This window comes from Aquila chrysaetos, chromosome 3, assembly GCF_900496995.4.
Source record: "Aquila chrysaetos chrysaetos chromosome 3, bAquChr1.4, whole genome shotgun sequence".
Taxonomy (NCBI): domain Eukaryota; kingdom Metazoa; phylum Chordata; class Aves; order Accipitriformes; family Accipitridae; genus Aquila; species Aquila chrysaetos.
In genome coordinates this window covers 10,120,848-10,136,210 of record NC_044006.1, presented here as the reverse complement: position 1 = coordinate 10,136,210, position 15,363 = coordinate 10,120,848, and the positions used below count along the sequence as shown (strand labels likewise).

At 42.3% G+C, this 15,363-nt stretch overlaps 1 protein-coding gene across 2 annotated transcripts in view; it reads right to left on the bottom strand.

Annotated features, from left to right (window-relative positions):
- Positions 1–15,363, bottom strand: part of PREX1 (phosphatidylinositol-3,4,5-trisphosphate dependent Rac exchange factor 1) — a 173,598-nt gene that overhangs the window by 95,760 nt on the left and 62,475 nt on the right. For both annotated transcript variants that reach the window (XM_030009455.2, XM_030009456.2), the window contains exons 2-3: positions 7,564–7,635; positions 351–473 (exon numbers count right to left, since the gene is read on the bottom strand). In XM_030009455.2, coding sequence (XP_029865315.1) covers positions 351–473; positions 7,564–7,635 — 195 coding nt within the window. The remainder of the gene's footprint in view (positions 1–350; positions 474–7,563; positions 7,636–15,363) is intronic.

Sequence of the window (15,363 nt, the reverse complement as noted above, 5' to 3'; positions counted from 1 at the left end):
CAAATTATTCATTTACTTGAAATTGTGCTGCTTTTTTGAAACATTTGGAACCAAAGCAGACAAATTCTCAGCAATAAAATGTGATCAGCTGGGTGAGAAAAAAAGGAAAAAAAATATTCAATGGGAAAAGGAAGACTTTCTAAAAATACCTTGTTGTTTAGCTGAGTTTGATGTGGTTTCCATTGTTCTAACCTCATTCACAAGTTTTTTCCCACCCTACCTACAACTTTCATACAAGACACACATTGTCATAGTATTGCCACAAGCCTTAGAGATTAGGGCTACCTAATGGCATGGGAGCTTACGACAGGAAGCTGCATTTTCAGATAGCATTAAGTCATTGTACTTACAAATTTTAAGAAAACATTTCCTAGTTCATGCTGAGACTGAGGTTCTGGTTGTAAACAAAATTCCAGGGCAGCCAGGAACTCCTTGTGAACACCAAGAATGTCTTCAATGTTAGAAAATAAAATCTGAAATATAAAGAGAAAAACATTGCTAGCTGTTAATATATCTGAGGGTGTTTTGTTAAAATATAAACTATTGTGGCTCTAGACTTACCCTGATATGATCTAAAACACAGACAGAATGAATTACACTGTATTTGCCCCCTTCCTGGCCCCCTACAGAAATCTTTATTGCTTCTGAAGTACCTGCTGTAAATGAAGGTTATCTTTCCAGATACCTGAGCATGATGAATATGAGCAACCTCTTTCAAGTCCAGAGAAGATTTCCTATTAGACCAAGCAGGTGAATGGAATCACAAGGACCAAACTCAATTTGCAGGAGATAGAAGGAGGAAGTTTGCCTTTCATTCCCATGCATTAGAAATCACTTTCTGGAAGAAAGGGACTTGAAGCTATCACACACAAAGATGTACCTGTAAATAAGAGACCAAATCCCTGACACATGGGATCTAGCATTTCACTGACAGGAGAACAGAATAGTGTAAAATGCTTGCGAACCACAAGAGCAGCATATTAAAGTTCCCCTTCACCAAGCTCAGTGGTTCTAAAAGGCGTATGTAATGGGATAGAGGTCCCTAGTTTAGATGTGTACTAAAAGGTAATTGTGCAACCTCACAGCTAAATGATCCCTAGTGATTTGAATATACATGTGCTAAGGGGAATAAACTGCCAGGGCAATAGCTGCTATAAACACATAAGCTTTATAAGTCTTAATCATTTTCATACAAAATATGAGAAGAAAGTGTGAATACACATATAGGAGATGGAATGCTACCTACACAGGGGTAGAAGTCCTGATGCCTGGTGACACAGCCATCAGTATCGACAGCCACTGAAGGAAAGCCTGAATGGACAGAGTAAATCCTGGAGTCTGCAGTGACATACATATGGCAGACAACATTTTCTATCACTTTGCTTTAACCATGCAACTTGCAAAGAAAAGGTCTGCAGTGCAGTCAAACCAGCTTTCACATTGGAAGCAGCCTCCCAGGTCTTGCACAGTGAGTGGGAGACACTCCTCTGAACCCCAAAGCGTGCAGCCTGACAGAGCCAGCCTTCATCTTCCTGGCGTTCGGTGTGAGAAGTGATCGAGCCTAACGTCTTCCAACACTTCCCAAAGCACCTTATTGTAACACTAAGCTTTTCAACTTCATGCAGTGGAATTTATTCACCAGATGAGACACTGATTCAGCCTGGCGGCTGGTGATGTGGCAGTAATTCAGAAAAACAATAATCTGTAAATTAAGTCTAATCATTAAAGATAGGAATGCAACCTGAATTCCTGGTTTAAAACCAGTTTCTCTCTGGTTTTGCAGGGGTAGACAAGATCAGGAATTCAAGGAGCCTTCCTCTCTGCATGTACCCAGGTTCAACTTTATACCTTCTGTTATTGAAGGATGGGCAGAGTATTTCTCTCAAACAACTCCTGCAAGCTGGCTGCACGTGCAGAGCAGAGCCTGTTGCATCTTCCTTGTCTTTGCTCTCTTCTCACTTCGGCAATATTGAGATACGGTAGTATGCACCATCATTAATGCATACTTGTGCCTCATAGCTCCTTTCTAGCTCTGAATAAACTAAAAGATTCCAACACACTGAATTTGCACTGATGGGCTCTGAACCAAAATAAAGGACAGGGAGCTAGGACCATTTGATTGCTTCCAGAAAACTTCCCATGCTAATTCCAGCAGAGCCTACAATGGTTCTGTCACATGGCTGAAACTGATGTGATGACACAGTAGCCTCTCTCTTTGCCAGAAGCTGTGCCAAAAGGGGATTAACAAGGAAGAGGAAAACATCTGTCGGGGATGATTTTATCCTTCAGGAGCAGTCTTCGGGGGGTATTTTTTCATCCAAGGAATATCTGTGTAATCTAATGAATCCCGTGGTGGTCAGTAGAGCTCTGCTTGCAGCAGAATTCACAGATAAGAAGAGTCACTTGAAAATCAAGGCAGCAGAGAGACCTTAACTGCATGTGCTTCTGTATCTAATACATAGTTACCACTTATAAACCTCATGCGAGGATCTATGTCTGGCAGCTTCCGTACGCCCTCAAGTTGTACTGCCTTCAATCTACTGTATCAGTAAAATGACATCAGTGCCCTGCTGTGAATGTAGCATAATACTAACATATCAATAGTTATTCCCACATGAGGCAGCAAATAAACTAAAAACATTTTTTTATGATGTTGCTGCAGCTGTTAGTCACTGGAGTACTTGTAAAATCTGCGCCTGGCACAGGACTCAATGTAGCCTTTCTGGAAGGGGATACAGTGGCCAAAGATTACTGAAATCTCCAGTGCTTAGCACCAGCTGTAGGAGAAACCTGTAAAAATAATACCGGGAGCAATAACCCAAATTATCCTAAAAAGCTCTTTCTCCTTTTGCTGAGAGGTGAGTGTCTGCCAGAATACCCTGTATTTTCCTCTAGACATTTCTGCTGCATGAAGAGAGGAAGAGACAGGCTTCTCCTTACATAAGCTGCCAAACCATTTATACAGTCTCTGCTACCATCTTTGCTGCTGCCAGCTACCTAAGAGCTCTCAGATGATTCAAGATACATAACATTAGCAGGCAGAGTTATGAGAAGTCCCAACACCACCTTGCTTGTCCTGCCTCTCCCAGCAAGGAGGGAAAAAGGAGAGGGAAAGAAAGAACAAATATCTTTCCACTGCAGGAAAGACAACGACATTATTTGGGGTAGGGGGAAAGCGGGGGCAGGAGGGGAAGATAATATTGACTGTGATCAGGAAAACTGTGCCTTTGTGATTCTACTTTCTACTTCACCAGCAATAGGCGTAGGCCCTTTATTACTGAAGAGAAGCTCTGTTATTGAAAGCTGGGTATTGTAATAATAAGAATAAATGAGGTCTCACAGTGGCCTCAGAAAGACCCCCCAGGCGCTTCAAAATGACATAAAAATGAAGTGGTACTTCCCCAGAGGAGTGTGATGAAACTTCAAATACAAATACATTTAAATCAGCAGAGAAAATACAGATTCTTCTGCACAGGTTTTGTGGGCACTGCATCTGATTACAGAATCATTGAACAGTTTGGGTTGGAAAGGACCTTAAAGATATCAAGTTCCAACTCCCCTGCCACAGGCAGGGACACCTTCCATGAGCCCAGGTTGCTCAAAGCCCCCCCATCCAACCTGGCCTTGAACACTTCCAGGGAGGGGGCGCCCACACCTTCTCTGGGCAACCTGTTCCAGTGTCTCACCACCCTCACAGTAAAGAATTTTTTCCTAATATCTAATCTAAATCTACACCCTTTCAGTTTAAAACTGTTACCCCTCATCCTATCACTACACTCACTCCCTGATAAAGAGTCCCTCCCCATCTTTCCTGTAGGCCCCCTTTAGGTACTGGAAGGCTGCTATAAGGTCTCCCCAGAGCCTTCTCTTCTCCAGGCTGAAGAACCCCAACTCTCTCATAGGAGAGGTGCTCCAGCCCTCTGATCATCTTGGTGTGCCTCCTCTGGACTCACTCCAACAGGTCCTTCTTATGTTGGGGGCCCCAGAGTTGAACACAGTACAGCAGGTGGGGTCTCACGAGAGCGGAGTAGAGGGGGACAATCACCTCCCTTGACCGGCTGGTCATGCTTCTTTTGATATAGCCCAAGATGCAGCTGGCTTTCTGGGCTGCTAGTGCACATTGCTGGCTCATATTCCATTTTTCATCCACTAATAACCCCAAGTTCTTCTCACGGCTGCTCTCAATCCACTCATCACCCAGCCTGTATTTGTGCTTGGGATTGCCCCGACCCATGTGCAGGACCTTGCACTTGGCCTTGTTGAACTTCATGAGGTTCGCACAGGCACACCTCTCAAGCCTGTCAAAGTCCCCCTGGATGGTATCCCTTCCCTCCAGCATGTTGACCACACCACACAGCTTGGTGTCGTTGGCAAACTTGCTGAGGGTGCACTCAATCCCACTGTCCATGTCGCTCACAAAAATGTTAAACAGCACCGGTCCCCATACCGACCTCTGAGGCACACCACTCGTTGCTGGTCTCCACTTGGACATCGAGCCATTGACCGCAACTCTTTCAGTGCGACCATCCAGCCAATTCCATATCCACCGAGTGGTCCACCCATCAAATCCATGTCTCTCCAATTTAGAGACAAGGATGTTGTGCAGGACAGCGTCAAATGCTTTGCACAAGTCCAGGTAGATGATGTCCGTTGCTCTTCCCTTATCCACCAACACTGTAACCCCATTGCAGAAGGCCACCAAATTTGTCAGGCACAATTTGCCCTTACTGAAGCCATGTTGGCTGTCACCAATCACCTCCTTAGTTTCCACATGCCCTAGCGCAGTTTCCAGGAGAATCCACTCCATGATCTTGCCAGGCACAGAGGTGAGACTGACTGGCCTGTAGTTCTCTGGGTCTTCCTTTTTTCCCTGTTTAAAAGTCTCTGCCTTTGCCTTCTGCGACTTGGGCAGTATGGCTGAAGCACTTGCTGGTGAAGACTGAGGCAAAAAAGTTGAGTACCTCAGCCTTCTCCACACCCCAGGTAACCAAGTCTCCTGTTTCCTTCCAGAGAGGGCCCACATTTTCCCTAGTCTTCCTTTTATCACCTACATACCTACAGAAGCATTTCTTGTTGCCCCTGATGTCCCTGGCCAGATTTAATTCTATCAGGGTTTTAGCTTTCCTAACCTGATCTCTGGTTGCTTGTACAATTTCTCTGTATTCCTCCCAGGCTACCTGTCCTTGCTTCCACCCTCTATAGGCTTCCTTTTTGTGTTTGAGTTTGACCAGGAGCTCCTTGTTCATCCATGCAGGCCTCCTGGCATTTTTGCCTGACTTCCTCTTTGTTGGGATGCATTGCTCCTGAGCTTGGAGGAGGTGATCCTTGAATATTAACCAGCTTTCTTGGACTTCCTCTTCCCTCCAGGGCTGTGTCCCATGGTACTCTACCAAGCAGACCCCTGGAGAGGCCAAAGTCTGCTCTCCTGAAGTCCAGGGTAGCGAGCTTGCTGTGCACCCTCCTTGCTGCCCTAAGGATCTTGACCTCCACCATTTCATGGTCACTGCAGCCAAGGCTGTCCTCGAGCTTCACATTCCCTACCAGCCCCTCCTTGTTGGTGAGAACAAGGTCCAGCATAGCACCTCTCCTCATTGGCTCCTCCATCACTTGGAGAAGGAAGTTGTCATCAACACATTCCAGGAACGTCCTGGATTGCTTATGCCCTGCTGTGCTGTCCCTCCAACAGATACCGGGGTGGCTGAAGTCCCCCATGAGGACCCGGGCTTGTGAACATGAGGCTGCTCCTATCTGTCTACAGAGGGCCTCATCTGCTCAGTTTTCCTGGTCGGTGGCCTGTAGCAGACCCCTACTATAATGTCACCTGTCCCTGCCCTCCCTTTAATCGTGACCCATAGGCTCTTGGTTGGCTCCTCATCCATCCCCAGACAGAGCTCCATGCACTCCAGCTGCTCACTAACATAGAGGACGGCACTTTCTCCTCATCTCCCCTGCCTGTCCTTCCTAAAGAGCCTGTATCCTTCCATGCCAACACTCCAGTCATAAGAGCCATGCCACCACATCTCTGTGACGCCAATAAGATCATAGCCCTGCAAGCATGCACAAACCTCTAACTCCTCCTGTTTATTCCCCATGCTACATGCATTTGCATAGAGGCATTTAAGTTGGGCCCCTGATGAAGTTGATTTACTGGCTGGAATATCTTTGTGCTGCTCTTCAGGTGCTCTCCTGCTGACTTATGATCCCTCTCCAGGCTCTGGGCATCTATTGCTGGCACTGGCATCAAACTGGTAGGAGTGAGATGGATTGAGGTTCCCCTCCCCCAGCCACTTTAGTTTATGTGGCAGTCATAATTAATATTCATTTTGATGATATATGAATAATGATAGAATAATAACTTTCATCAACATCTACAGCTGTTCATCAAATTGGCAAATAGTTGCATAGGTTTACTTCTCATGCAGAGCTTACTTTTTGCACACAAGATCTATTGTCACTAATCACTTGTCTACTTTTTCTTCAGCCACACCCAAACTTACTTCAGACTCTAGAAGGTGAGTTTTTGAGGAGCGGGGACTCGCAAAATTGAAGACAGCAAGAGGCTTAGCTTCACAAAGTTGCCAAGCAGTCTAGCTATCAGCCCCTTCTGATGACAGTCAGTCAAAACTACAGTATTGCTAGCCTGTAGAATGAATAGCAAAAATGGCGGCTAGAGCCCTCCTAGGATCTCTACACATTCACATACTACTAGTATGTGAAATGGAGTAACCAGCCCTGGGGAAACACATGCCAGCTGCAGTAGTGCTGGCTGGTGTGATATACCTATTATTGCTATGCCCTCCTCCCACAGGTGTAAAGGGCAAAGTTTCTGCTGATTTAGGAGCTACAGTATCAAACACAAGCCCCATAAGTAAGCCTCTAATGGCAAGCAAACTGCACTGCCAAATTACTAAAGGAAAATGTTGCTTGTATTTATGGAAATAATGAACAAGGTCTCCTGTGACCATAGGCACTAGAGAAGCTAGTACCTCACAGCTCTGTGTTCTATGTCCCTTATCTCTTTCCAGTGCAAAATTCATTCAGGAACCTCCTCATGCAAGGGTCTCGTGTTACTTAGTGCTCCCACAAGAACCCAAATTCCTTCCCACCAGAACATAAAGGAATATTCCTGCCTCCTTCTCATAAGCCCTATCAATTTTAGATTTGTAAAAGACAGCAGATGCAAATTGGCTAACTGAATACTGTCAAGCAAAATAGACAAGGGCTGTGCATTCCCTGCCTTTCCTCTCAAAAACACTGAAAAGGCCTCTCTATCCTCTACCCACCATTTCACAAACCTTGCCAGAAGTTATTACCTCTGACAACACTGTTGTCAAATTTTACTGAAATTAGCCGGTGGGATGAAAAATTGCTGCAAGATGACAGCTATACGAATGGGCAAACAGATTGACAGATAAACTGTCAACACGAGCCTCTTTTCCTTAGGGAACCAGTTTAATAATAAGCATCAATATGACATGAGGATATTTGATATTTGTATCCCTGAATCTAGCCTTTCATTACATATTTTCCCTACCAAAAAAATGAGAAAGATAGAAGAAATACCTTAACGTTCTCCTCTGTTATGTACTTCTCAGCTTTGTCCACAGCATTCTGGCGGATCCGGTGAAGAAATGCCTGCAGAGATAAAAAAAGATTATGTTCAAATGGCTTGATACAGTCTGATTTCAGTCTCTTATATCCTCTAGGTTCCCATCAACGCAGTGCGGCTGATTACCTTTAAGACTGAAAGAATGTAAACATTTACCAAATCACTACCACAGTTCTTAGACTCAGGGCTGCATTGAGGGCAACACAAAAGACATTTCCTACAACGTTGTTGGGCTTTGCCTGGCAATAAACGTCTTCCCTCTGTTGAAACTTTTAGACTTAATTATCTGTTACTACCAATAGACTACAGCGAGGGTCTGTTTGTTTTTTCTTTGAAGGTTTCCCCTCTCTTTAAGATGCAGCTGTTTTGACTTCGGGAAGCAGCATGCCTGACGCACATCAAGATGTATGTCAGCAAAAAGGACTGCAAAGAATGACAAAAGGACATTCATGTTGCTGGAGCTGAGGCATGTCAGAGCTATGAGCTAGGGTTATGGACAAGTTCAACAGACTCAATACATGGGGAAGGGAAAAGGAAATTGCCAGACAGCGCCTGGGACACATTATCCTGTTCACTGTATTTCATTTGGTTAAAAACAGACAAAACAATGCTGGAACTTTTCACTTAGGCCAGGTTTCCCTTTCCCTCAGCTCTGCACAACTTTGGCTTTAACAGGCAAATCAATAAAAAGCTCCAGGCCGGATACAAATGGACAGTGATCTGAATATCAGCCTTCAAAGCATAACTCTAACTACTGGAAGTCAGGACCTACTTGCATTTGCACTGAACATACCCACAACACACTTGATTCAGTGGGAAGGGTTTAGCAAAGCACACTCTATGGGATTCCTACCTCAAGTCGCCACTGTTTTAGCAACATTGGTTAAAGGGCACTTCTGAACTGAGAGCAGGGAATTTTGCCTTCCACAGGCATCAGCAGAGAGATGCAAATACCCACAGGTGAGACTTAAGAGAAGCCAGTGAGGACAGAATCTGCTGTGATAAACTACATGACCCATGAACAGAAGGGTAGAGGGCTTTCCTCTCTGTTCTTGTTAGTGGTTTCTAACTTGCCTCCCACACAAAGGAGGGAGCCCTGGGGAGTGCTGTGAACAAGGAAGAAAGAAACTTCTTACCCACCTGAGACAGAGAGGGGAAGCAGGTCATTTCTTTGTATTTATGGCACAAAGCAGCTTTGTTACAGCTTGAAAATAAAAGGCTTTTAGAAGTCGAACTATTCCTGAGCAATGCCCATGTTAGCTGATGCACACTCAGCTTTTTCTTTTTTCCTTTTGCCTGTTCAGATTGGCAGCAGCCTACAACCTGATAAGAAGCAATGTCGCTGAACCAAACTTAGAGTTTATGGAATGCCTTCACCTCTGGTATTTTGGTTGGAAGACAGTGAACGTGTCCCTCTGTCTGACTTCCAGCACTAAAAGCTGCAAATCTCTATTTCTGCTTAGCCATGGCTTTCTGTCACTTGTCAGTCATTAACACTTTACAAGACAGGCACCAATAAAAAAAGAGATGAATTAATGAAGCACACAGACCCTACATTTGTTTTCAGCCCTGGATTCTCAACCTGCTTTTGAACAAATTTCAAGGACTATAACCACATTGCTCTTCTTGTATTGCTAAACAGGAAGGAGATCCTGGCTACATTCCAGCTAGATATGGAGAGCTTGGAGCACGTTGTGTGGACTGAGAAGTTTGAAGAACAGATTCATGCATTAAAGGGACAGGACATGTGTGACAGTGGTGGGAAAGGCATTTTGTAAGAACCAGCCAGTCCACCTTGCCAATCATCTGGCCAGGAACTGCTCCAATGTTAATGTACTGCCCAGCACCTTGGCAACAGTCGGGGAACTGTCTCAGATGAAGTGTTCAGCATGATGACTAATGGCAGGAAGATTGACAGGAATAGCTGTTGCCCTCCCACTTCAGTGTTGGGTGTGATATCTGAGCATTAATAATCAGGCATCTGATTTATATGAGGTAGTACATCATATTAAAGTCACTCATTCTCAAAAGATAAGCCAGGCAGAGACTTTTCCTTGTTTTAATCACATCTCTGTTTGGAGACAACAAATCCACTTGGAATGATTAATTAATCTACACAATTAGCAGCTCCACTGGTGACTAATAGTTACCTGCATATTAGTCCCAGTATGGTAGGTCTAATAATAGAAAGCTGGTAAACAGAAGTGCAAATCACATTAGCTGTTACAGGCTAGTCAATAAAAAAGCAGTCTGTGTTAATCTAAAAAACAGCTTTTCTGTGACGCTTGTCTGAAAAGATCATTTAATGTGAGTGTGAGAAAGGGAGAAAAGGAGAGAGAAAAATCAAACAAAAAATGAGAAAGGCATACAAGCAGGGAGAGAGTAGAAACAATGAAAGACACAAGAGGGAAAAAGGCAGTCAACTTTGTAGATAGTTTGCCGAATCTCCTACATCACCTCTGATTTGTCTTGATGTGCACGAACAGCAGTCGCTCCACTAATAATAAAACAAGACAGTTACAAGAGATTTTGGTCCTAGAAATTTAGTAGTCTACTTTCCAAAATGCAATCCCCCCTGCCAAAATCACAACTTAGTGGATGCAGAACTATTTGTTCCCCAGTTGTCCACACCTTCTCATGTGCAAACAGAATCTCTTGCAACAGTCATTCAAATTGAAAAGCGTGATAAACAAGATATTAAAACAGCAGCTCATAAAGCTAATACCCTGTTCACATGACAACACCGCTTTCCTTCCAAATCACTTCTAGCTTGGAAAAAGCAGCCCTTTTCCCAGCGATGTTTGGACATTCAGGTCAGTGTTTTCCAAACTTCTCAAGTGATTTTTTTGTGCTACCAGTTTTACTAGGCTCTAAGCATATCTGTATCAACACCATCCCTCTATTCATTCACCTGGTGACACAGACTCTAAGACCCATTACACAAGTAGTATGCAACTCTCTTTAGCAAACATAGCTATAGGTAGTGGTATGATCTTTTATTAGATCTATTGATTTATCTGGAAAATCAGAGAGGTATTTGGAGCAGGACAAGACAAAGGTGATGAAAAAAGAGAGAGTGTGGTGGTAGTGAATATTAGAAAACTTGCCATGCCCACATTTTATTTATATTCCAAAACATATTGTTATTAAAGAGGAAGTAGTTGAAAGGGTAAAGGCTTTTCTGGCCACCTAAAAAGTTCCTGAGGCAAATGCTTAATCTGGCTGCTCCAAACTCTTCACACTCTACACAACTCATATTTTAATTCAAGGGCTCTAGTCCTTGACATTTTCCAAGAGGAACTTTCAGGGACCCCTCAGTATAACCCTCTTCATCCGCAACACTTTTGATCTCTGCAAAAATGAACTCACTATCATCCAGCGATATGTGGAAGCATAGGGGTCAGCTTTCTTGGGAGCTCTTGAAAAACACTCCTAAGACTTAGGGAGTCTGAAAATCATTCCTAGGACACAAGAGGATGATCACAATCACCTCTCCGCCGCAAACAAAAGCAGAACTCTCTACTGTGGCATACTGTTTGTTTCCTACGCTTACAAACTATCAAGTATTCAGGGAAGGAGAGCAGCTTATGATACACACTATACTGAAACATCAAGCATCAGATCAGTAAGACACTGTTGAAGAGCTAGAAAGAGATGAACAGGCAACAAAAGTAGACTCTGCTCCCTTCTATCTGCTTGTTGTACGCTGGTCAGGACTGATATAAGGTTAAAAATTTAATGAAAAACATAGATAAGAAAACGGCAGATAACATGACATCTTCTTATCCCCACAGATGTTGCATTTGCTCTCTTGCCATTTGTAGTGTTCTGCAGTGCTCACACTGGGACAGGTCTCTGAGCAAGCCAAGCTGTATGGTGGACTACTGCTGGCACAACAGAACAGGGGAGAAGGACTGGTAGGGCCCATAGGTCCAGAACAAAAACAGGTCATGGCACAATGTAGGAAAAAAATGGGAAACCAGGCTGATAAATTTTCATTCTCCTGATAAAGGTCTGTGAAGGTCTCATCTTCCATGCACATGCGCTAATCATTAGGAGAACAGCCCACAGAGGATTTGTTTTTGTTTAAAATTCTGCTGCTGCATCAACATAACATTTATTTGTGCACTGTGACTTGTTGCCCTAGAGGTCTGCTGCTTCCAAACTCTGCAGGCCATGTCTGATGCTCCTCATGTCATGCATAAACACGGTTTATAGTTTGTCTTACAGTACAAATGCCTTGCAGGATGCAAGCAAATCTATGACAAATTAGAATGAGCAAAGTGAAATGCTTCCTTTCTGCACCATGTCATGTTGGATAAGTTCCTTCCAATAAATACTAATACAAACACATTAGAAATCTAGACTGTAATTTAGGTATAAAAGTTCATTTCAGTAAATAAGTATTTTTTAAAGGTGTTTTGTTCTTCAGTTCACTATCCTTACAACCTACTGTTGCAATGAAACCTTGTTGCTTTGAGTGTCTTTGCTGCACCTCTGAACCACAAAAGCACAAAGCATACTTTAAGGACAGAATCTGCTAATTGTGAGTTGTTCTCACATGAAACAGGCTGAAGCAACTGGGACTTCTCTCAAACGCTTTTCAAATGGCCGTTACTGAACTTTGACTTGTAGCCTTAACGTCATTAGGGAAAATTAGTGTTTACCACCTTCTATGTAGCATAAGTAGCATATGGCAAATACTAGGGACGAGGCAGTGATAGTTTGCTCATGTCCCTTCTCAAAATTCATGGCAGATACTAATTCTCAAAATTCTAAGGCAGATACTTCCTCAAATGTTCAGAAATAGCAAGAGATTTCTGATTAAGCAGCAAGGCAGGCAAACTGTGCATAACCCTGAGGGAAACGAAAGGGAGAACAGAAACAGACAAACAATGAGGCAACTGGCTACCATATCCAGAAGGAGCAGTATCTGAAAGCACAATCCTGTGAAACCCGTTTTCTGAACAGGTGACTGGAATTTCATATTGCTCTTAAGAGACAAGTGAGACAATTTTGTTAAACTCATCAGTGATCAGGACTGATTCAGAACAACACAGGGATCTAGATACGCTTAATATTTTCAGTGTTAAAATAAATATATTTCTTTACACTTGTGCAATCAAGTTGTTTAAAGCTTCTTGCAAGTGCAGACATTTTGATTCCAAGAAAACGTGCTCACAGTGAAAAAATGAAGCGGTGGCATGGACAATGATTTTTATCATTTGACCATCACTAGCATCTTCACCTTGCAACTACAGCATACGGGCTACGCAGTAATCTGTCTCTGACAATACAGAGTGAAACTTGTCATAAGGATTTGAACAAGAACTTGCAAGTGTAATTTTTTTTTTCCAGCAGTTGAATAAGTGTTGCCACTAAATGTGGCTGTTAGATAAGCCTTTGCCTCCATTGCAGTACAAGCAAGATACCAAAAAACTCCATTGTCTTTAGCAAAGCGGCTTGAGAGTCCTGTGGGAACACGGCTCTCCTGAAATAGTCTGATGATTTAAAATTAATGTTTGCTAAAGTATGGGTTTTAAGAGCAGGTGCATCCTTGCTCATGTTACTCAATTGTTAGCTTTGAACCTTGTTGTCCTGATCGTGTTCTTTTGCTTTCTATCAGATACGCAGTTTATAAGCTAAAGCTTTACACAAATGACAGGAAACATAAATATCCTGCATCCTACATGTGAACTGCAGTTCTCACCTGCACTGAAGTCTGAAAGACAATGCAATAAATAATCTCAAAATAACGTAACAATGACTGCACAGGGCTATTTATACAAAATAAATCCCATCACAACATTTTTTTTTCCTCTTCATAACAACTAAGTGTGCGTTTCTATGGAAAACTAAGTCTTTCAGCATTTCCCTTTAAGCATGTTGTAAATGCCTGAATGCAGATCTTTCACTGAATGCTAGCACAGCTTTGGGTTACCAACCAATTGGGAATCAAGTCACTTCAATCGGAGGTGAACCTACTTCAGTTCTGTTGTTCCTAGAGTGGTGTGCAGTACTGTGCACTGTTAACCAAGATCTACTTACTTCCATCCTAGAGACAGCTGGATTTTAAAGACAGATGAAGTCATTCTTGAATAAATTCAGACAATTGGGTTTCAAACATCTCCTACCTTTCTGGACAAAAGCCAGCATATACATGTACAATACTGGGCCTGATTCAGGTTTTTCAGTTATGCAATTTCAGTTAAAATATTGGAAATCAGAAGCAACTCCTTTGACATCACTAGCATTACACATGTAAAATGGAGCAAGACTGAAGCAACTCTACCATTTTTAAAGAGTATATTACTGTACCTCTTACACTGTAAACTGGCAATCCCATATTCACTCATTGCTCAATTACTGACTGCTATATTAAGATTTCTACAAAAACATATTTTAAATTATCAGTGTCTGGTAAAGGAAGAAAGAACTTAAGCATCAGATGAGTGCATTATACTGAAATTCCTGCACAGAGTATTTTACCTATGAAGAATATTTTTCTCTAGATCCTCTTAAAACAATAAAGAGCCACAGCTGTGAGACAGAGCAACTCTGCAAAAAGTAGCTCAGATCTACAGCCAAATTAATTCATCAGCAACCAGCTGAACAGGGACTTGCCTTGTAGGCAGAGGTGTTTAGTAAGAGGAAATAGCATCAGACATATCTTTTATTGCCCTAATTTCAGGCTTCCTGTGTATCAAATTGGCTTTAAAGCCTCACAAAGCTTATTGGTACATATTTATCTTTTTATATATCCTCTGAAGAGGAACTAAACTATTAGCTAACCAAGATGATTTGAGAGAGAAAAAAAAAAAAAAAAAAGAAGTCATGTACATTATGGAATATCAAACACATTCTCTGCAAAGAGTTCAGGCAGTCTGAGCTGAGCTGTAAGCTTGCATCATTGCCTACTGCTAAGCAGAAGGTCGAATAGACTGTACGGTACAGTTTTTAAAATGACATGTCTTTTCCAAAGGTTACAGCCCTTGCATAATCTTAGGCTATGTAAGACATGAAATGAGGTGAACTACTTGTACTGATCACCTATGCTCTATGATACTCATTTCACTATTTTTGCAAGCAAACATGAAGATCTCTGTCTTCAAAACTATTACTCCCATATCCCCGCGGACAATGTCTCTCTTGCTCATATGCCCCAACTCCACCCCCCACAACCACACTTCCTTAAGATTTTTTTTTTTCATTCCAGTGTTGTCATTTAGAATAACAATCCTTTCACACACACAAAAGCATGGATGTTACACCATGAATCATCTCTTCCCACAGAAGACTGCATGACCATTTGCAAAAAAAGTAGACTCCATCTCAGGTGAAACAGCAAAGACCATCAGAAAACAAATGCAGCTTCAGTTGCAAAATCCAGATGTATCACAGGGGAAAGATCTTTTTATCTGAGGCATGAATTCAACAGGGTTTTTTTATAATTGTGTAGATATATAAGCAATAAATACATCCATACATATTACAAAACCTCCACTGATACTTACAATTTAATAATCATTAACTAAGTACTGATCATGGCAATTTGAAACCTCTTCCCCATTTCTTAGTGTGACATATGGTGAATCCTGATAAATACCAAATGAAATATGTGGAAGCATTCAGAAACTCAGCTGTTTAAAATTATGTAAGTGTATGTATGAATAAAATGCTTAAATAAATAAATGATTATTTCTTTATACACAAGAGAAATAGCCACTGCTTATGTAAGCTATGTGCCTGAGATA